The sequence below is a fragment of the Trachypithecus francoisi genome, unplaced genomic scaffold, assembly GCF_009764315.1.
Source record: "Trachypithecus francoisi isolate TF-2019V2 unplaced genomic scaffold, Tfra_2.0 Lachesis_group0, whole genome shotgun sequence".
NCBI lineage: Eukaryota > Metazoa > Chordata > Mammalia > Primates > Cercopithecidae > Trachypithecus > Trachypithecus francoisi.
Window position 1 is genome coordinate 73,383,136 of NW_022681453.1, and position 22,353 is coordinate 73,405,488.

Consider the following 22,353-nt stretch of genomic DNA (forward strand, 5'->3'; position numbering starts at 1 on the left):
TTGTGTGTCTTTCTTTTGTATTTCTAATTGATTCTATTAATACTCCTTAAATTACAGGTTATTTCCTGATAAAATTCTTTTCACAGTACAGTATAAAGGAAAGTGGACTGGGAGTGTATTTTATTGTGTATTTTGTTAAGGAGAAAAAGAACATTTCCCAAAACTGGCTATGTGGAGTAGTCCCAGGTTCTGAGAACACTTTGACCCTTTCCCCACTAGAAATAGAAGAGCTTACTTAAGATGAAGGACATTCAAGCCCAGAGAAACCAGAGACTACTCAGCACATTCAGCACAATACTTTCACTTTCCAAAAGGGGCAGCCCTGGCCCTGAAAAGTTAAGTGACTTGCCTAAATTCACAGCACAAGTGAGGGAGGCAGCGGCCCAGCTTGTATTCGACCTCACTCTTCTCCCCTCCCACCTACCTCCAAGTCCAATTTTACTGCATGGCTGACCTGGAATAGCTTGGACTTACTTGTAGTAGATAATCCACAAGGCTTCACGTCAGCATTTTCATTCATTTATTCATTTAAAAATATTCAGTGCCTCTGTGAAGCACTATACAAATGCTACTGAATGGAAGGATACTGTGTCTACCCATATAGAATCCTTTTGAAAATACACTTAAACCACACCATAGTACTTTAACAATCAGTTACTTCCCAGGAATTTGCAGTAGACGCCTGATCTTACACTCATCTTTTCAAGTGAGGACAACATTTTAAAACTGTGAGTTACAAATGAAATGTCCAGAAAAAGAATCCTGGTATCTAAATGGCTAAAAAGTCAGCTCATAAATGTCACTAAAGATAGATTTATTTTTTAAACTAAGCCTTACCACAAATAAGCTTTGTAATGAACTCAAATGTTTCTGAGGGAATTTTAAAGTTATTTCATTTATACACAGAATTGTTGATATCTACAAATTAAGTAAAGAGGACATTCCAATGCAGTACATTAGAGGTAGGAAGGGTGTCATTACGAGTTACCATAAGTTTTTCAGGAATCTTTATTGTTATGGCTTAATAGTTTTTTGATTTGTTTGAGAGCTCTGTGATTTATGATGTCTTAAAGGAAACCAAGGTATAGGACATCCCTACTTTTTAAACAAACATTAAAATCTCAGATGAATATTGGTTGGAAAATGAAGAATACCATTACACTAACTTGTTGACACTAATGAAACTTCTAAATCCATTAGACAAATAAACAATAATTTTAACTGATATTTAAAAATTACAGATAAGAAAGCCAGAAATAAGAAGTAATTACTTAAATATCCAACATTGTTGCTCTGGTCTTCTTTTCCTTTGGGGAAAGGAGGAATGGACAACTTAAGATTTATTCTAAAATGTCCAAACATTTGCATTCAATATGTTACAAAAGAACTCTAGGCAAAAATCCATGAATGGCTATCTTTCAGAACTAAAAATAACATCATCCATTCATCTGGGATACCTCAATGCATTTCACTTTTCCCAGTTATCATAGGAATGCCTCAACCTTCCAAGCAAATTAAAACTTGGCCGTGTATCTACTTCTGCTAGCTATAAATAGTACTATTATAATACTTAAATTTTTAAAAAACAGGATTGAATTTTAAATTTATTACAAATCATTGATGTATACAAATTCTTCTTTCTGAGAACATCTTTAGTAAGCCAAAATATAGTCCATTTGATCAAGCAAAGTTATTTTTCAGAACAAACTTGAAAGGCCGGAGATATCCTAAGCAATATTTTTTTAAACATCCTGTAGTTTTCATGCCTATCAGAATCTTGTACAGCCTGTAAAGGAACCAGAATAAAGCGCTGATAAATATAAATTAAATCTAGGAAGTACCTACTTATGGCTCACTCTATTTTTTTATTAATAATTTATTGAGGTGAAATTCACATAACAAAATTTCACTCTATTTTTAAGCATCGTTGATACCATGGCAATTGACTTTAGGGAAAATGTGCAAGTATTAAAGTAGTTCACAGTGGAGCTTCTGTACTTTCTTTAAACCTAGACAAAGATAAAAAACACAGCAAAATATCCCTTATGGAGGAGAGAGAGGACGGTGGGCCAGTTCTATAGATGGAATGTCACTGCAGGTTTCGGTGCAGGTGTAAGGAAGAAAGTGTCCTTTAAAAAGATGAAAAGGCACAGCGGGCATACACTGGATCCCTCAACATGAAGTCTGGTTTGAAGACCTAACTAAGGGATGAGGGGAATGGGGAGCAGGATGTACAGAGAAGCAATGAAACTATAAAAGGAAACAAAATGTCTCATATTGGAAACTGCGATAGTAATGTTAACTTTTCAAATAAGAGCTGGTGATCAAAAGCTGAGTCTTCAGTCCACTTTAATGTATTATTTATTCAACATGTACAACCCACCTGCTTCCAAAATAATATGAGGTTGTATCTTCATCATAGTATAAAGCATTATCAGAGTAGAACTCAGTTTCCACTCTGAAAAGTTATGTTTTATTTTATTTTATATATCTATAACCCTATTATGTCCCACAAAGACATAGAAGAGGCAAATAACATATTGCAATTTATGTCTTCAAACAGAAAAAAAAGTCAGCCTTTGAGAAATATCTTGCCTGTTTTACTTACAGCTGAATGCCTAATTTCTAGAATGGTGCCTGGCACAAAGTAGATACTCAATCAATATTTGTTGGATGATTCCAAAATCTGAGCATCTCTATTAGTGCCATTTCAAAAAGATGATGATAGGTGAAGAAATCTGGATTCGATTTTGTCAATTTTGTTAAAATCCTTCACTTCTTAGGCCGGGCGCGGTGGCTCAAGCCTATAATCCCAGCACTTCGGGAGGCCGAGACGGGCGGATCACGAGGTCAGGAGATCAAGACCATCCTGGCGAACACAGTGAAACCCCATCTCTACTAAAAAATACAAAAAACTAGCCGGGCGAGGTGGCCGGCGCCTGTAGTCCCACCTACTCGGGAGGCTGAGGCAGGAGAATGGCGTGAACCCGGGAGGCAGAGCTTGCAGTGAGCTGAGATCCGGCCACTGCACTCCAGCCTGGGTGACAGAGCGAGATTCTGTCTCCAAAAAAAAAAAAAAAAAAAATCCTTCACTTCTCAGTGGTAGAATTCAAGAGCATCTGACTACAACAGGTATATGAGTCTCCAATTATAGAAATTAGTAAGCAGAGGTTTAACAAGGAGAGAAGTAGCAAAACTGTAGAAATGCCATAGATCATAATAATAAACAAGCACTTGAAAATAATAATACATCTAAGATAAAGACAACTGATTTATATTTATCTATTGACTTGTTAGAGTCATATCAATAAAACTATTTTTCGTGTGTGTGTGTGTGTACTTTTTCTTTCTTTCTTTTTAGACAGGGTCTCTCTCTGTCACCTAGACTGGAGTGCAGTGGCACTATCTCAGATGACTGCTGCAGCTTCGACCTCCCAAGCTCAAGCAATCCTTCCACTTCAGTTTCTCAAGTAGCTGGGACTACAGGCATGTGCCACCATGCCCAGCTAATTTTTGTATTTTTTGTAAAGATGGACAACATTTCACCATGTTGCCCAGGCTGGTCTCAAACTCCTGGACTCAAGCCATCTTCCTGCCTCAGCCTCCCAAAGTGCTGGGATTACAGTGTGAGGCACTGCTCCCCGCTTATATGCTTTTTCACTAGCAAAACTGGTGAAAATGGCTGGGTGCAGTGGCTCATGCCCATAATCTCAGCACTTTGGGAGGCTAAGGCGGGCAGATCACCTGAGGTTGGGAATTTGAGACCAGCCTTACCAACATGGAGAAACTCTGTCTCTATTAAACATATAAAATTAGCCAGGTGTGGTGGTGCATGCCTGTAATCCCAGCTACTCAGGAGGCTGAGGCAGGAGAATTGCTTGAACCCAGGAGGTAGAGGTTGCTATGAGCTGAGATCACACCATTGCTCTCCAGCCTCGGCAACAAGAGTGAAACTCTGTCTCAAATAAATAAATAAAATTGATGAAAATATTCATGGGAGATTGCTGGAGAATCTCTGCTCCCCTCTATTTACATTTAATTTGCGTATTGCTCTCCAAGGCTTAAGGGGAGTGGGCTGGGAATAACTAGTCCCTTAGTTATTCAAGAAAGGAAGTCTTCTTCCTTAAACTGGGATCGGAAGAGCCCAGTGTTGTGACGAGGCACATTAATCATGCTGGTCATGTACCGAGGCACAAGCCAGACAGTGTAACTTGACTAAACTCGTCTAGAAAACTTTGGGGTATAGCAGACACAGGTATAAGTCACCTAACTGAATCAAGGGTCAAAATCACTGAGACTCAGGAAAATACCTATGGGAAGTCAACCCTGGGAGGAAGCAGCTCCACTCTTGAGCAGAGGGAGCAAACCCTCTGATGAACACTGCCCATTGCAGAAGCACATGTTGACTCCCTCAAGAAATGACAGGCTCAAAGGACAGAAGGGCTGGCAAAGTGAGGGGGACACTAGACTCTGCTCTCAGAAAGGTTGCTATGCCTTTAGCAGCCACTGTGAGCTAGAAACAAAAGGGTGGAACTCCCCACCACTCAGGCAAAAAGCCTATCAAAGACCAGTCCATGAGAGGGACTGTGAGGCCTCTTCTGCTAGCAGCTGAAGACAGAAGAAGAGCTGCAGGAAGCCAATGCATCAAGAAAAAGACAGAAAAGCAGTCTACCAGCAGACAAACTCCTGTACTACCACCAGTGGCAAATCTTTCCCAGTTGAGAGACCTCAAGAGCAAAGCACATGCCAAGCTCCTGAAGATGGTCAGAGCTCACCAGCAGGAAGAGAGCCCCAGAGCCCAGGGAACTTAGCATAAAACAATCTCCCTTCCAGGTAAGACACTCTGAAGTGTCTTTTGTTGGACACTCAAAAATGTGAGATGCAATAAGATAAGTATTTACTTAAATTACTATAGTCTTCCTACCATAACAAATAATGATTGTTCATCTATTTTTTCTTAATTAAACCCCCTTCACAAGTTACAGTCTGAGTCAGTGGGTACTTGAGACATTTTGTTCAATGAACAAATGAGTGAGAGACTTTTCTCACCCACTCTACCACACACCCTTCTTCAAATATTGTCACTCTTGGTCCACTTCTCTGTCTTTTCCCTCTTAGTTCTTATGATCATCTGCCATATGTTTTTATTTTATTACTAACTGAATCTTTCCTTGGACTACAAACAATCTGAGAGCAGAACTTTATCTGGTTTTTACAATCTTCTAAGCTTCAGTGGCTAAAATACTGCTGGCACAAAGTTGATACTAAAAAAAAAAAAAAAGTTATTTTTAGTTGCTGCATGACCACATGCCACACTGTGTTGGAGCTCAGAGAGTGTAAATGGACAGCACTCAGCTCACTGGCTGGGTGTTCTTGCTCCAGGTTACTAATGCTGGAGCCTTCATCAAGCCACTCTCCAGCTGTCATTTTCCTTTCTCTTCTTACATTTATAAGTGCACAGTATATACATTTAGTATTTCAATTCAGTCCTTATCATGATCATGTGAGGAACACATCACTGTGCCTGTTTTATAATCAACACAGATGAGGAACCAGGAAGGAGCCCAGTGACATCCAGCTTCTGAATGACAAAGCCCACGCTTAGTCCTCCTCCTATAAAAGTCAATATTCCCTGGTGCTTAAGAGCATGGGCTGTGGAGTTAGACATGTGTAAGTTTAAATTCCTGCTCTGCCAGTTACTTGGTAGATCCTGACCTTGGGCAAGTCAGTTTTAGGTTCCTCATCCGTAGGCTGGGGGAATAACAAAACTATCCCATTGGGCTGATAAGAGAATCAAATGAGTTAATGTACATAAAGCACCCAGCACAGTCCCTGACACTTTGTACATACTCAGAAAGGGGTGGCTGCTACCATTATTCTCATCATAATTATTGCCATCACCATTATTCTCTCAGATGTAGAAATTTCTACATCATCATGACACTAAGTTAAGGCATGTTGATGAGATAAATATCAGAGGAGATTTGGTCATGAGACTGTATTCATCTTGATGGTTGTAGGTAACATCACTCGGAGAGTGGAAAAGCTGTTTCTTAACTCTACAGTACTACTGAGCTATCTATTCTCAAAGAGATAAGCAGAAAACCATGTAAAATGTGCCACAATACTCAACTCTGTTCTTTCTTATCTTGGGAAGGGGGAAGATCTGTTTACATTGTCAAAGTTAAATCACAGTCCCACTCCACTATCACCTGACACACACCAACTGATTCCTTCTCAGTCTTCTCTAACTTATCCATCCCCCAAATCTTCACCTAGTGTAGCAGCTTGATGATAGAAATTCACTGAAACTAGAAATCTCTTCATTCCCAAAATATGTCCCCTTCACCTGACATCCCCCAACCACACACACACACACACACACAACACACACACACACACAAACTCATGTAGCCACTATTTCATATACAGCATCTATCCCATTGATCCAACTATAGCCTTCACACATCTAGTAAAACAATTGCCTCTGCAGGTTCTGAGAGCTACTCTATGTGCTTATGTGTGGTAATACCCAAACCTGATAAAAGTTATAAACGAAGATGCCAGACATTTTGTAAGGGACTAGCTTAGGAACATCTGGTACTGAGGATCATTATAATTTGAAATTGCCAAGCCAAGTATATCCAATGCACCCCCATCGGATAGTTAGTAAAGCCTGAATATTATGTACCTCCTATCTAGTAAGGATACACAAATGTGTCAGAATGCATGCTAAAAGTCTGGTGGGAGATAGAAGGAATTTAAGACCCCATTTGCCAAAGGCTGTGGTGGGGGGAAATGACAGTGGTTTAAATTTAAGCACTATAGGTTATGAAGTACTTTCAACTTAAAATGGTTCCTCTGAGAACTATAATGAAGAAGGCTAAACAAGTGTGCCATCCCCTTTAATAAAATAAGGAAACACAGATTGTGGAAAGCCTCACAATTAGTAGAATGGGTCTTAAACTTAGCCCTCCATTCTCTTACATTTTAAGGAAGCTAACAGAAAATTCAATCTAAGAATTCAACACTAAATACTTGAAAAGTATTATTGAATAAGTAGCAATCCTAATATCAGCTCTAGGACTACTTGAAGTAGTTTTAATGAGCAAAATTGGTCTATATTTCAGATATTCTGAAGGGGGTGGCTCCAGAATCTTTGTGTAGGAGGCATTAGGGGAAAGAACACATTTGCAAGTGAGAGCTGAGTGATTTTTCTTAAAACTGTACTTGTACAGCAAGCATACTGCTTTTTGAAGCATACCTATTTATTTGAGGGAGGCCCATGGGATGATTTTGCAGGGACAGTGCTATCTATCAGCAGCAATTTGTACACACCTTAACATTCTATAATAATCACCAGGTGAGTGATTATCCTTGTAGAACAGTATTTGAGAAATCTAAAAAAAGAGTAAGTACATTTCTACATTTTCCCCTGATTCTAGAAGGTATGTTGTTATATTCTTCCACTTGTAGAAGAAAATAACTGAATGCCTTTTTTTCGGGACTGGGGTGGAAGCAGATCGTATCAGGTACAAGGCATGTGGTTTGAGCATGCATAGACTTCCATTTTAATTAGATTTCTGTCCCCAAGCTGCTGGACAGTTTAAGGAAAAATACGCAGTCCTCTAGAAAAATCTTTAACTATTAATTTTGGATCTAAGTTTGTTCTTGTTGCTTATGTTGCTGTTGTCCTTGTTCTTATTTTCTTGACACCCTCTTCATTTTTGGCACTGAATTCTCTCTCGATGATCAGTCATTGACACTCATTGATTACTTGTTACCTGGCATGGTTTTGGGGTCAAAAGATCAGAATTTGAATCCTGGCTCATTCATTGCTTAAATGTATGACCTGGGATAAACTACTTAATTTCTCTAAATTTCAGTTTTCTCATCCCCCATATTAGAATCCTAGTACCTATTATGCAGAATTTTTTTGAGGCTGAAAGAAAATAGTATTTGTAAAATGCCAGGAAGAAGACAATACAAGTGAAGTAAAAATTGCTACTTTCTGGAGACTGGGGAGTGAGTGAATTATATGGTAAATATTTTATAGTTTTTATATATTTTATAGTAAATATTTTATAGTTTTCTTTTATAGCTCCATAGAGGGATGTTTCAGTGATATGCACACTTAAAAAAATAATAAATGCCTCCCACCAACACATATAAAAAAGTGACCTTTAAAAGTAATGACATAAAATACCCTCATATGCTTAGAGAACATAACGATAATAACAAATTTTAAAATTATATGTCAAGCACACTTCTAAGCACTTTTATATGATACAGACACACCCCTAAACATATTTATAACATATAGTTTGTATATTAACTAACTCAATTCTAAGAACAAAACTATGCAATGGGTACTATTATCTTATAAATGAAAAGACTAAGTAGAAGGACATTAGTTAAGTAATTAAGTAATTTGCTTAAAGTCATACAGCTAGTAAGTGTCAGAGCCAGGGTTTGAACCTAAAATACTTGTATAGGTTTCATGTGAGGTAAAATTACCCTGGAAAGCCAGAAAGTCAAGAAGCCAAGCGAATGAGGACTAGGTCGATCTGCACTCTGAAGGTTTTTCCTCAAGTCTCCCAGGCGAGGTAAAAAGTGGAGTGCAGTGTGGGACAATTCAGAGCAGAACTTTGTCATCGTTAGTGTCTGCCAATGCTGGCCTAGTTCACTGTCTAAAAGACTAGGCTGCAGAGCTGTCACTCCAATTTTATCTTCCTGTTTTGAGATCTCTTTACAACAGAAAAGTAGAAATAAATTTTTTAAACAAGGGCTGAGGTGTTATGACCTCGTCACCTAGGTGATGCTGTGACTCATTTTCCTTGTGAAGATTTTGACAGGGAAAATTCACACTTGAGATGTTGAAAACATCCCAGAGACCAGGTTCCCTTTTAATTCTGAAAGCAAGAGAGAAAAATATCAGAGAGCAAGGAAAGCAATACTGGGAGAAGAGGGAGGGAGAGGGCATCAGGTCAGGGACTACGGCTATTTAATAAATGAGAAAAGCAAATGAATGGACTAGAATCAGAATTATGCATTCTTATCAGAAGGAAGGGGTTGAGCAGGTGGTAAAGAGAAGGTTCTGCAATTTATTCCTGAGTGTGAGGATTTAAATTCAGCCTGAGTTCCTGAATTAAACATTGCTTTTTACTTGAACCAACTATTCCTATTCCTTTTTTCACAATTGTAGTGAGGTATATAAGGAAATCCATCTAGAGCTGTTTCATGCATGCCATACAAATTGCTCTGAATCGAATGATACTCAAAAAGTATCATATTATTTATGCAGCAAAGGTTGTGGGGAAAATGTTGTATATGTTCGATGACTGTGTAGTTCATGGTACAAAGCACTAGCACACCTCCCACTTTGTGGTTCTACAGGGAGAAACACCGAACCCTTTGGAGCCATCAAAGAAAGAAAATTCCCTTTTATTTGGTTTGGAAAGCAGGCAAGCAAATTTTACAACTCCTGAATTAATTCACATGAATCTGCATTTAGTGATTAATAATAATCTAATATTTGAATGAAAGAATTTGGCTAAATTGGGGAAAAATAGGGAGATACTGTCTAATTCTGCGGTCTTGAGGTCAACGAAAATAACTTTCTACTTGATATATACACTACTATGAGAAGTGCCATCACCCTCTCATAAGTGACGTCACATGGCCCAAAGGGATGTACAGAGCACCAAATTAGTGAAACTCCAACAATAGGGAACTTTACAGATGTGTTGCTGCATGAAAAGTCCTGGAGACTCTGCTGAGTTCAAGAGGTGATGTCACCACTTACTGGGATTCTGATTTACTCATCAGAAACCAAGGATTCCCCATATTACTGTATCAGCTTAGAATTATACCCAAGACTAGGAAAGCTGATTCCCAGAAAAATCCAGTAGTTAACTCTCCCTGTGGTTTGCAATTTGACAGTTCCTAGGTAGAAAATTCCCTAATTTCTCCCCAAGCCAAATTTGCAATTCAAAGTCATATCAAAGCCCAGTAAGCTGAACAAACCAAAGTGGCCTGATACCTCTGCAGCCTCTGGTAAATGAGTATGCATCTGTGTGACTATGCCATGATGTGGAAGCACCCAAGAAACATACAACAGAAGGTTTAAATCACTGCAGAGAATCAAGGCAATAACAGAGGTAGCTGGTGGCGATAGTGCAGTGGGTATGCAGGGAGGACCTAGACAAAGATTCTCCTATTACCAAATGTCAGAAACTCTACCTAGGAGTACTGTTCTCATATTTTAAGGTTTAAAACTGACAAGAAAAGCTAACACTATAACATTCACTCTAAGAAGCGCTCCTCCTTAGTCTGTCTTCCACTCTTTGCAACATATTTTATTAGAGTAAGCTAAAATAGAATTGTGGTTTCATTACAATATGCCTCTCCCTTCCCCCCAACCCCCACCAAAAACAAACTTTAGACATTCCCATTGCTTATCAAGCTAAGAAGATATTCATTGCTTTGTCATTTGAGAAATTCATGAAATGGTCCCAATCTGCCCTTGCCACTTCTCTTGTGAGCACGCTCTGTGGTTTGCAATTTGACAGCTCCTAGGTGGAGAAAAAAAAAAAAAAAGCCCTAGTTTCTCCCCAAGCCAAACTTGCAATTCGAAGTCATATCAAAGCCCAGTGGGCTTGACAAACCAAAGCCAAGTCAAACCACCCTTCCAAAGCAGGCAAGCTGCAGAAAACCGAGAAATGGGTGACACTGAAGTTTGCCTGCCTTAGAAGAACCTCTGCCCAGTTATATCTTAGTGGCTTGCTCAACTCAGATGCTGCACAAAGGCACTTAGAGCTAAATCTAGACATCACATGCAGAAGTGCAGGACAGAAGAGAGTGTTGAAAAAAAAGCACAAAAAACTTGCTGGGTTCCAGTGGAAGGGCCAGGCCGGTGAGCTAGCAGCATGCCAGCTGCACTCCCAGCTGCAAGGGAGTGCAATAAGCTGCAGCTGGGAGGACACTTGTGGCGAGAAAAAGAGTTTTTTTAACCATCTGAGTTCAGTAAATTGCCTATGTGTGAAAGAAACATTTTGTGGAACCAAGTTAAATGGTGCTAAGTCACTAGACAAAGGATCGCACCCTCCAGCTCAAGACACCTGTCTCTAGGGACTATTTCTAACAATATCTCAGATCTGGATGAAGACAAGGCAGTGAAAGGTATCCAGATTAGCTAAGGGAGCACATTGACCTGGCAACAGAAACAAAAAGGGCTTCTTAAATCCCCAGGGCTGCTCCCTCAGCTAGAAGGAAAGGCAAGGAGGAAAGACGCTGTCTACAGCCGAGCCGTTCCACATGTGGACCAGCAACATCCGCACCACTAAGGGCAGTTTGGGCTGGCAATGCAGACTGTTGCCGCGCCCAGGCCCACTGAACCAAGATCTGCATTTTAATAAATCTTTTGCACATTCAAAGATGAAATACACTGGCCCACAACACTCAGACTAAACACACCCATTCTGAGAAATCTACAGTTCTTTTTGAACATCTCTTTAAATGAAAAGTTTCAGACAGTTTCAGAGGTGCCTCTATTATAAAATTCAGAGAAATAATTAACAGCAAGAAATAATTAGCAGCAAGGAGGCCAGGCCTGACATATCCCAACCTGACTCCAACTTTATGAAAGTCTCTTCACTTCTCTGGGCCTGTTTCTTTGTCTGTACATTAAGGGAGTTGACTAGGAGATTTAAGACAGACATTCAAAGTGTAAGTTTGAATTGTGTGCAAATGTATATATGTTCCATTTCCCTACTTCCCTAGAAAAGAAAAGAAACATCTAAGAAGTTATCTGTGATCTTATTCTAGTATCTGGAATGGACAGTATATCCCCCACACTTTGGCCTGTATTGTCACTTATTTTCTAAAATTTTACATATATATGTGAAATTACGTATATATAAGTAATTATATGTATCTCATTACTGGAAATTTTGGAATATGTATACAACATGAGGATCACCAAACTGAGAGAGCACAAAACTTCTCCGCTGGCCAGCCTCCCATGCGGCAAGACCCTTGACTCTACACAGTTCAGGATGACTTGACCCGCATGCCTCTATGAACTGCTAAATACACCACCTCAACAGGAAAGCAGATACCTTTCTTTAGGCACCTAATTCCTACACTCTCAGAACGCAGTAACAAACCCTTCATGATTCAGCAAAAAGCTAAACATTCCCCCAAGCTTCTGCGATGAAAAAGTGAAAGATTCTAAAGAAATGCCTTCCTTCACAAATTTTAAAGCCAAGTTTTCAGCTGTGTTGAAAATCTGAATGGAACTCTCTGTCCTAGTTGTGGGGGAGGGGCTACTAAAAATAAATAAATAAGATATGCGAATCACTGTTATCCTCTACCACAGTTGGCTTCAACCTATTTAAAAAGAAAAAGAGGTCAGTAAACTGAGATGGAAGGTTCTAACCCTCATGAGCTTCCTACACTCATCACTGGCAGATGCAGTATTGTCTCTCCACTGCTCCTCTACACTCGTTGGTCTCAGTTGTTCAGTCATCAGCTTTTAGGGATGGCGACCCATTCTAACCCTAAGAAGCTTGCTGCCTGACACCTTGCCCCTCTTCCCTTTTCTCTCTCTCTCTCTCTAATGTGTTATTTTAATTTTTGGCTCCCCTTTCATGTGGACCTGAAGCCACTTACAGCCTATGACAAAGCCCATCACATCGTGGTGTTCAATGTTCATTCACATTATTGAATGAATGAACAAATGCATGCTGGTGCCATGTATTTCCAAGCGAAGAGGAAATCTCACACCAAGTCTAAATTTGGCCACGTCTACAATCATTTCACTTCTTTCCACCTGTTTCATTTACCCTCTTCCCCTGAAAAAGAAACTTGTGTGTAATTGTCTGTAGAACCTACATTTCATAGTGAGAAACGGAAAGTTCAAACGAAAAAGCTTAGAAAACTTTTCAAAAATTGTAATAATCATGAAGGGCCATTGTTTTCCAAATGGAGTCTCTGACCTTGACTCCTTAGCTGTTTTTCTTTCCTGTGCTGTCTTCTAAAGACAGGGTATTGCTGTTTAGTTTCCAAAGGTCCTCTTTTGCTGACAAAGAAACCTTCCTGCCAGCCGCTCTTCCTCTCACCTGGCCCTGCTAGAGAAAGAGGCGCAAACAGCCGGAGGAATGCTGAAGTGCTTTCTGCCGCCTCCAAGCAAGGAAAAACTGGGCGGGACAAGAAGGTTACTTCCAATTGACCCACCCAGCTTTCTCTCCTCTTCCCCACCCGCTGCTTAACCTTGGCTGACCTAGGGCTGCTCGGTCCACGGAAGCCGGCTGCAGTTGCTGCTGCGGGTGGGAGGTGAAGGCCAGCGGGCCAAGAAGGGCGAAGGAGAGAGCCCGGTGCATCGCCCCTGGGTGCCCTCCTCCCGTGGAGAGACCTGGGGCTCTGGGCTGACGCTTTTGTTCTCCAAGAAGCAATTATCTCCCAAACAAGAGATTGTGGAGATTCGTTAAAATGAAAGCGAACTCCCGCGTGTTCGGGGATCAAGAGGCCTCCCCGGAGTTCTGCAGAGTTGGAGGAGGGGCCTCGCGCACGGCGAGCGCCCGGTGGCTGCCTCTGGGGGTCGCTCCGGGCAGCGGGCGGAGGCCGCGCCACGCCCTGCGGTCCCCAGGGTCTCTGCGGCCGAGGCCACGCCCGCAGCACTGCCCCAAGCCCGCGCGGCGGGGGCGCAGAGAGCCGCTGACTGATGGCAGCCGGGGAGAAACAAAGAGATGAGATCACACTGCTGAGCCGCCGAGGGAACGCCTAAAGAAGGCAGAAAATGAGACGCGAAGAGAGGCTCATGGAGTCAGAACGCAGAAGGCGGGGCAGGAAGGCCAAGGCAGAGAAACGAAGCCCTGACTTGGAGAAGGGAAACCAGACAGTTTGTAAGTCCAAGAGTAAGAAGCAAAGTGGGGAGAAGGAAGACAAGCCAGAATCAGCCCTACTTAGGAAAAAAAAAAAAAGTTTGCTTCAACCCTGTCCTCTCCTCTGCTGCCCATCACATTGTTCTCTAAACTCCCACGATTTGTGTCAGTTCTTTAAATCATATTTTGTTTTGTTTGAGTCTGGGTCTAAGGATGGGCTTCAGAGTATCCCTGAAGTAGTATGCAATATATTTGGTTTATATGATTATTTCAGTGTTGAATGTTCATAGCTTTTCTATATGTCGAAGGTATGTAATACCCTAAAGAAGGTTAAATGTTACTAGGCCACACCATTACGGAAAAGAAAAAACAAATAGAAAACACCTAACATGGAAATGTTACCAAGGATGAGGAATTTAGTAATACCTTGTCTCTTTGGTTAATCAGATTAATACCTGTCATCGAATCAAAATAAACGTTTTGCGGTGGCTCACGTCTGTAATCCCAGAACTTTGGGAGGCGGAGATGGGAGGATTGCTTGAGCTCAGGAGTTCGAGACTAACTTGGACAACATAAGGCAATTGTGTCTACAAAATATATTATTATATATATTATATGTTATAAATATATATGTATATATAAATATATATATAAAAGCCAGGTGTGGTGTTGCACACCTGTGGTTCCATCTACTCAGGAGGCTGACAGGTTGGAGGATCCCTTGAACCCAGAGGTCAACGCTGTAGTGAGCCATGATGATGCCACTGCACTCCAGCCTGGGTGACAGAGTGGAGACCCTGTCTCAAAAAACAGACAAGCAAAGATAAACATTTTGAAGGCAAGAGGCCAAAGGCAAATACTTTTTTATTTAAAGGAAGACTGAAGATTGGATTATGAAAGACCAAGGGGTAGGGAAGAGAAGCCTGCCAGGTGCTGCCCTGAGGTATGGGCTGGAGGGTAGAGAAAAAGAACTCCTGGGCCTTTCTTTTGGTTTTGCCTGGGGCTCCTTGAGGTAAGTCACCAAAGGAGCAAGGCCAAATCTCATTACATAAGATTATTTACTAGAAATCTAAGACTAATTTGTTCTAGGGCCATACTTGTTGTACCTGATAGCTTCTCACCCAACTGTAAGTTGATTGAGGGCAGTGACCTTATCTGGTTTGTCATTTTAACAGCAGCTCCTAGCATAGTCCGTGGGACTTAGTAGATACCGAAAAAATATTTGTGAAAGAAATTAATGAATTAATAAGTGAAAGACAGTCTTCTCCCCACCTCCGCATAAACTGATCAACACCCAAGAGGCCCTGGATCAGTTTCACCATCTGGTGGTAACTATGAGTAGTTGACACACTCTCACCCAGTGTTCCTTTCTTCGGCCTGTGGGTGAACACACACCAAAGCAGTCTTTTTCCTTAAACCCAAGCAGCTCACCTCTCCTACACTTCCACTTTAGCTCATCACCTGCTCACATAAGCCACTCATTTCCTCTTTTATTCTCTCTTTATCTGTTTTATCTTTGCCCTTTCCCCACATGGTGTTTCTTCCAACCTTTGCCCATCATGAGAAATCATTTTATCCATACCTCTTTCCATTTATCTTGAGAATCTCATTCTGACACAAAAGTAACTAATACAAAAGAGTTTTGCTATGATTTTCATTCTCAGTACTGTTGAGGGGGGCTAGCACAATACTTGTAGACTAGAAAAGGGAAATTGTATATACACACAAATATGTGTGTATATAGTTTTTTATATATGTGCATTTTTAATGAAGTTATATATGAAGAAATGGTTCTATTACACTCCAAAGCCCAGTAACATTATTTTCTTCTATGTTTCCATTACAAACACATAGAATTTCAGTACATGTTGGATCATTCTGAGTTTTACAGACAGGTCTGGAAATTTTAGGATATTTCTATGGGGAAAGTGTTTTATGTTTCAAGTTTAACAATTTATTTTTAAAATACAATCCATTTTTTTACTAGGAAATTGCTTGTTTTTCTAAGAAACTAAGGGGCTGTTCCACTGATACTCACACTTTTACTTTCTGAGAACGATGGAAAGATAACATTACTATTATTACAAAATCAAAGTTTAGGTAGATTACATAATTTTCTCCCAACCAGATTTCGGATTAGCAGAAAAAGTCCTCTTTTACCTAGATCAGGGGTTCCCCACTCTCAGTATACATATTTACACCAAAGAGGCTTGTTTAAATCCGATTCATAGGTTCAACTTTCAGAGATGCTGATTGAGGGAGCCTGATATAAAGAGCCAAACTGTATTTTAGTAAATGTACTAGTGGGCTGCATCTATGGTCCTTAGACCTGAACCACAGTCCTGTTTGGAAACAGCTTCCTTGATTTTATTTCAAACAGTTCAGAATTTTCTATTTCTACCCTATTACCTCTTTACTTTCAAGTCAAGTGGATACCCAGCAGCCACTATCCCACACAAATGACCAAGAAACGCTATTCTAAATTCCAGCATACACAGACCCACTGAACATAAGACACAAGGCCTAGAAGAGACCATCACACCATGTCATTTCATAGCCATTGAAACTGAGACCAAGAGAGTGAGTCAGTAGAGCCCCAGAGAGATCTGGGGCTACCCTCATCACCTCCTGTGTTTTTGTTTAAGTCCCCAGGGCATGGAGTATGAGAAGACTGAATTTTGGACAAAGTAGAAAACTGAATTAGATCATTAGTGTCAAAGGCATGCTTTGGACTAAGGCATGTGGCAGGTCTCAATTTATTAACCTTCCATCCCAGGCCTGAAAAATCCAGATTAGCAGACTAGACTGTTGCTGTTGTATTTCAGTCATTCTAACATGCCTTGGTCTTCCTGGGTAGTTCGTGTGGAATTATAAAAGCATAGCTTGAAAAAACTAGATTATGCTTTTCTGTCCCAGAAGCAAAATTCCCCAGTTTTGCATAATGTCATTGAATATTATAATATTCAGTGTAAATGCAAATTAACTTTCAGTGTTTTATCACATTTACTAAGTTATGAAATACATACTGGTCTTATGCAAAGTTTTGGTACATGTGAAGGTACTGATAGCCCAGTTCAGGAGAAATCCCATCCTTTAGGCAGACACTAGATCCCTGTATATAATATTCTGCACATATTTGACATAATTTAAGAGAATTATACAGACAGAAGATAGTGAAGCTTATAGTGATATGCATATTTGCAATAACAGACCTGTTCAATAGCTACTCTAATACAATAAACTGACGTTAGTGTTATGTTTTAATTTTTAGGGATAATACTGATTACCATATAGTCACATAAATATATATTCTGGGGAAAAGAAGTATCTACAACAAAATAAATTCATTCATAGAAAGGATTTCATCTAATTCTTGTGTGCAAGGTAACATTGGCTTTTTAAATAAGGAACCATTGACTCTAGTTTCGGGAACCCTGATCCCTGCCAGACCCTTCAGCGATGAGTTTAGAAATATTCTGGTGTTCACAGATCGAGAATTTGACCACCTTGATGCAACCTGACCTCACTAAAGTTTAGTTCATATCTAAGTTACACAGATCTCAGAGGTGTGTGGGGCATGAGAAGTTTCCTAATCCTTCCCTCTACTCAATACATATTTCTTTCCTGGAAAACTTTATAATCGAAGATTTGTTACTACTTTCTTTAGATGTGGAGGTTTGCCCAGTATCACTAGAAATTTTTACATATACCAAACCATCTGAATCATTTCCTAGGTGTCTCTGGACTTCCCTGCTAGATGCCACCCCATGAATTTCCATATTCTTTAAATGTCACCTCACTCAGCAATAGACACTAATGAGACCTCTGCACAGAATGTTAACAGCTGCACTGTACTGTGTACATTTCTGGAAAATGGACTTGGTATTATTTTCCCCCAAGAAACCACCAATTTACACATCTGTTCTTTGCAGTAGTGGATATAATTATCATGATGCTGTTTATAGGAACATGACCCTCTGAAGGGGCACTGGCTAAACATCTGTAAACAGGGATAAACATACTGTGTTTCTTTCTCAAGCAATTTGAGTAATTTTTGCTGGAGGGGAAAAAAAGCCATCTTTTGTCCAGCCAACGTTTGGCAGGATTCGCCTTTCTGAAAGTGTGACTGTGTGTGATTCGTTATGCCCCAGGAAGGCAGATTTACTGAAGCACTCTTTTGACTCAGGAACATAGTGTTCAATTAAAACAGGGCTTTAAAAAAAAGACTGCTGAGAGAGGTGAGCTGAAGTAGCACTGGGTCTGCTCATCTTCTCCTCAGATCTTCCTGGGATGAGCTGGGCTCTTTGGTAAGGACCATTTGTATTTTCTAAGTATCTTCTCCAGAGAAGAACTTTTCAGATAAACTCTCCTCCTTTGCTGTTTCATCTACTGGATAAGTGGACAAGTATGTGACTTGCTTAAGTTTATATTGAAATTGAATAGAATAGTCAATATTTGAATCACTTGGTATTTCATTCTGAGCACCAGGCAGTTCTGTTTTATACATATTGTGGCCAACTGATAAATTAAAGTGAAAACAATTGAAATATGGATGTATTTTTTATACCACAGCAGAAAACTTCAAATCTGTGAGAGTCAACTGAGTTGAATTTTTCAGCCTTAAAAATCATCCTATCACAGAAGGAATGCATAAATGCCTATAGACAGTGGATGTGATGTTGGGGGAGTGGGAAGGGGAGATGTGGAGACCAGTATTTCCTCCCTACTCTTGATGCATGTATTATAGAAAATGTTCATTAGGGCTCAATTTTTTTTTTTAATTTCATATGTTAAGTATCTGAAAAGTGATACATGAATCTGTCTTTCATAGGAAAATTCATTAAACATGAACAAGGCAAAATGTTATTTTTAATATAATAGCAATATTTACATTTGGATGGAATTACTCAAACTCTAGGGCCAGTGCAGAGTGGGGGCTTCAGAGATAAGGCCCAGAGGCAAGATTAGAAAACCTAACATACAACCAGGATTAGGAAGCAGGTGGCAAGTCTCTAAACAAGGGATTTGAACCAGATGGCCAAGTCTTTTTCAACTCATTAATTCTAAGAATCTATAAACTTAGTCTTGGGAGAAATAAAAGATTAGGAGGCAGAGGTTACCCTTGGTGAAATAGTGGTATTTCACTCTGCCACACAAAGTGGAGGCAGACACCATTCTTCAAAAACTTTTTCTAGTCTCCTTTGACATTGGAAAAATTACCCTTTTGTTTATTTTATTTTATTTTTAAGACAGAGTCTCACTCTGTCACCCAGGCTGGAGTGCAGTGGCAAGATCTCAACTCACTGCAACCTGTACCTCCTAGGTTCAAGCGATTCTTGTGCTTCAGCCTCCCGAGTAGTTGGGATTATAGGCATGCACCACCACACCTGGCTAATTTTTTTGTAATTTTAGTAGAGACAGGGTTTCACCATGTTGGCCAAGCTGGTCTTGAACTCCTGACTTCAAGTCATCTGCCCTCCTCAGCCTCCCAAAGTGCTGGGATTACAGGTATGAGCCACCGCACCCAGCCCAGTACCTCATATTTTGGGCAAAAAGACAAAAATTTATATGCCCTGTTGTCAGTATTCTCCCAGATGAGGTATAGAAACCCAGTCTTGAAGTTTTAGCTCAGCCTTACCTCTCATTTGAGTGTCTGCTTAGTCTAACCTAACTAGATCCTTCAACTTGCCTTATAATTTCTTTGACTGGTAACTTCCTCTTTCAGAAGTTCTGAATAACAGAACACATTCAGTTGCAGGGGTGTATAAAAATTGTACAGAATCCACTGTTAATAAGTTATAGAAATTCTCCTGTCAGTACATTTAGTAGCTACTATTTGTCTCAAGATGGTGGTCTGACCCAAAATTACACTTCATATCTATTCATTTTCATCAAAATCTGTCAAGCCTTTCAAAAATTACCACAGTGAGAAGTATATGGAAGATATTAGGAACTTAGCTGACACGTCTTAATAAACATAATTTATTGAACACTGCATAGGAGGCTGGGTGCAGAGGCTCATGCCTGTAATCCCAGTGCTTTTGTGAGGCTGGGGTGGGAGGATCACTTGAGCTTAGGAGTTTGAGACCAGCCCGGGCAAGAGCGAGAGCCTGTCTCTGCAAAAAAGTTTGTAAAAATTATCTGGGCATGGTGGCACATGCCTGCAGTCCCAGTCACTCGGGAAGCTGAAGTGGGAGAATTGCTTGATCCCAGAAGTTGAGGCTGCAGTGAGTTATGATGGTGCCACCACTGCACTTAAGCCTGGACAACAGAGCAAGACTCTGTCACACACACACACACACACACACACACACACACACACACACAAAAGAGTGCTCGATAAGAATCATCAGGAATACAGAAATACAGAGATGTAGAAAATACAATTCTTTCCCTCAAAATAATTATTGTTTACATATGGTAACAACAAATGAAAGAATTCAATAAATAATACAAAAGATAATATTTTCAGAATTAAATGAGCGGCACAGTTTATTTGTGGAGAATTCAAAGGGAAAGATGGATTTTGGGGAAAGGTGACGGACTCAGTTTCAATGGTAAAGGTTTGGAAGGAACTAGACACCTGGTAAGCAACTAGAAGCATCTCAGTACAGGAAATATAAACTTGAGTGTCTTTTATGAGAAGGTGATAGTTGAAGCTATGGAGGTGGAAGAAAATTCTAATGAAGAGAATTAAAAATAAAAGATCAGAAAAACTAAGATTGTGTATTTGTATCACCTCTATTTAGAAGACAGAGGAGAAAATAAAGCCAGCTTAGAGCGTGGGGAGTAACAATTGAAGAGTGCCAGAACAGGGGCCAAGAGTAGAGAGGATCCTAAGAAGGGGTGTTCAGCAGAGTCAATGCAAAAATGTTAAGTGAAGGCTGAGAAAGGTCTTTGCAAATGCAAATTACAAGGCCACCAGGGACTTCAGGGAAAGCAATTTTAGAACAGTGGGGGAGGGAGGGAAGAACAGATTACATGTGTTTAAGAAAAGCATGGGCCAAACAGCATGTTTTCAAAAGTACAACAATTTCCAAACTATTAAAAAAGAAAGAAAAGCATGGGCCAGATAAAAATGGAGGAAATTACTATATTCTCTTGAGGTGTTTATCAGAAAAAGGAAATAGAGAAACTACAACCTTCTGTTTCTATGTTGGTAAGTAAAATGGAATGCAGCACGAGGAAAGAAAAATGTAGAAATGTACATATGAACTGAGTTTAGGATAGATTTTTCTCTTGATGCCAAGGTTAGGCAACAAGTGAGAGTTCAAAGTTGACTCCCTCTCATCCTAGATAACTGGTAGTAAAATTTATCTTGCCAAATGAACAAAAAAATTCAGCAACAAATTAAAAACAAATGATATACTTTTCAAACACTTAACTTTTCAAACAACAGGTTTTTCGTATGTGCATGAGTGTGCATGCATGTGTGTGTGAGAGAGAGAGAGGGAGAGAGACTTGACTTCATTTAGCAAGAAACTCATAATGTTACAGAACCCCACCTCCAGTGACCATGCTTCATTTACTGAGGGCCTCCTGGCATATGGGTTCCAAACAATGAAAGGTTTCTCAGTGTGACAGAATTGGATTTTACTTTCTTTATTATTATTGTTATTGTAATTTTTTTTCCAGACAGGGTCTCCCCCAGAGTGGAGTGCAATGGTACCATCACAGCTCACTGTGGCCTCCATCTCCTGGGTTTAAACAATCCTCCCACCTCAGCCTCCCAAGTAGCTGGAACTACAGAGGCATGCCACAATGCCCAGCTAATTTTTTGATTTTTTTTTTTTTTTTTTTTTTTTTTGTAGAGACAAGGTCTCACTATTGAGGCTGGTATAGAACTCCTGGGCTCAAAAAAATCCTCCCACCTTGGCCTGCCAAAGTGCTGAGATTACAGGCGAGAGCCACCATGCCTGTCCAGATTTTACTTTCTTCCACACACCTTTTCCTTCCCCTTTAATTTTTAGAAGGAGTAAGAGTAGAGTAAGAAATGATGACTTTTAAAAACAATAGTTATATATCAAAGTTATGCTACTAGAGCACCTGTGGATCTTCCACATATGCAGATTCTAGTGCTGACTAGTGTCTGCAGAGTCTAGTGCTGAGTCTCTAGGGTAGAGCTCAGTGCAATGCACAGAACCATTAAGATCTAATGTCCCCCCTCAAGTCGAGGATGGAAGAGGGATTGGGGAGAAGGAGAAACAGAAGAATAGGAAATGGTATGGGAGGGAAAGAGAAAAGAAAGGGGGCTCACAGAGAGAAGGGGATCCCATATGGCTACCCAAAATAAACTCTTAATGGACTGAAAGGCAATTTCAGTATAAAAAAATACATGGCTTACATTCTTCTGAAACTTCATGTGTGCACATAATAAGTACTGAGGTTTTCTTTGGGGTTGTAGGTATACTATAATGCTTTCCCTGATATTTTGGACCTGACCAAGAGCTTATGCTGGTGTATGATGGGA

At 40.0% G+C, this 22,353-nt stretch overlaps 1 protein-coding gene across 2 annotated transcripts in view; it reads right to left on the reverse strand.

Annotated features, from left to right (window-relative positions):
• Nucleotides 1-22,353, reverse strand: part of GAP43 (growth associated protein 43) — a 99,555-nt gene that overhangs the window by 49,673 nt on the left and 27,529 nt on the right. Inside the window, exon 2 of one of the 2 annotated variants that reach the window (XM_033211186.1) lies at nucleotides 8,518-8,912. The exons of the other annotated variant lie outside the window; for it this stretch is intronic. Coding sequence (XP_033067077.1) covers nucleotides 8,518-8,655 — 138 coding nt within the window. The 5' untranslated portion in view covers nucleotides 8,656-8,912. The remainder of the gene's footprint in view (nucleotides 1-8,517; nucleotides 8,913-22,353) is intronic. 2 annotated transcript variants of the gene reach the window in all.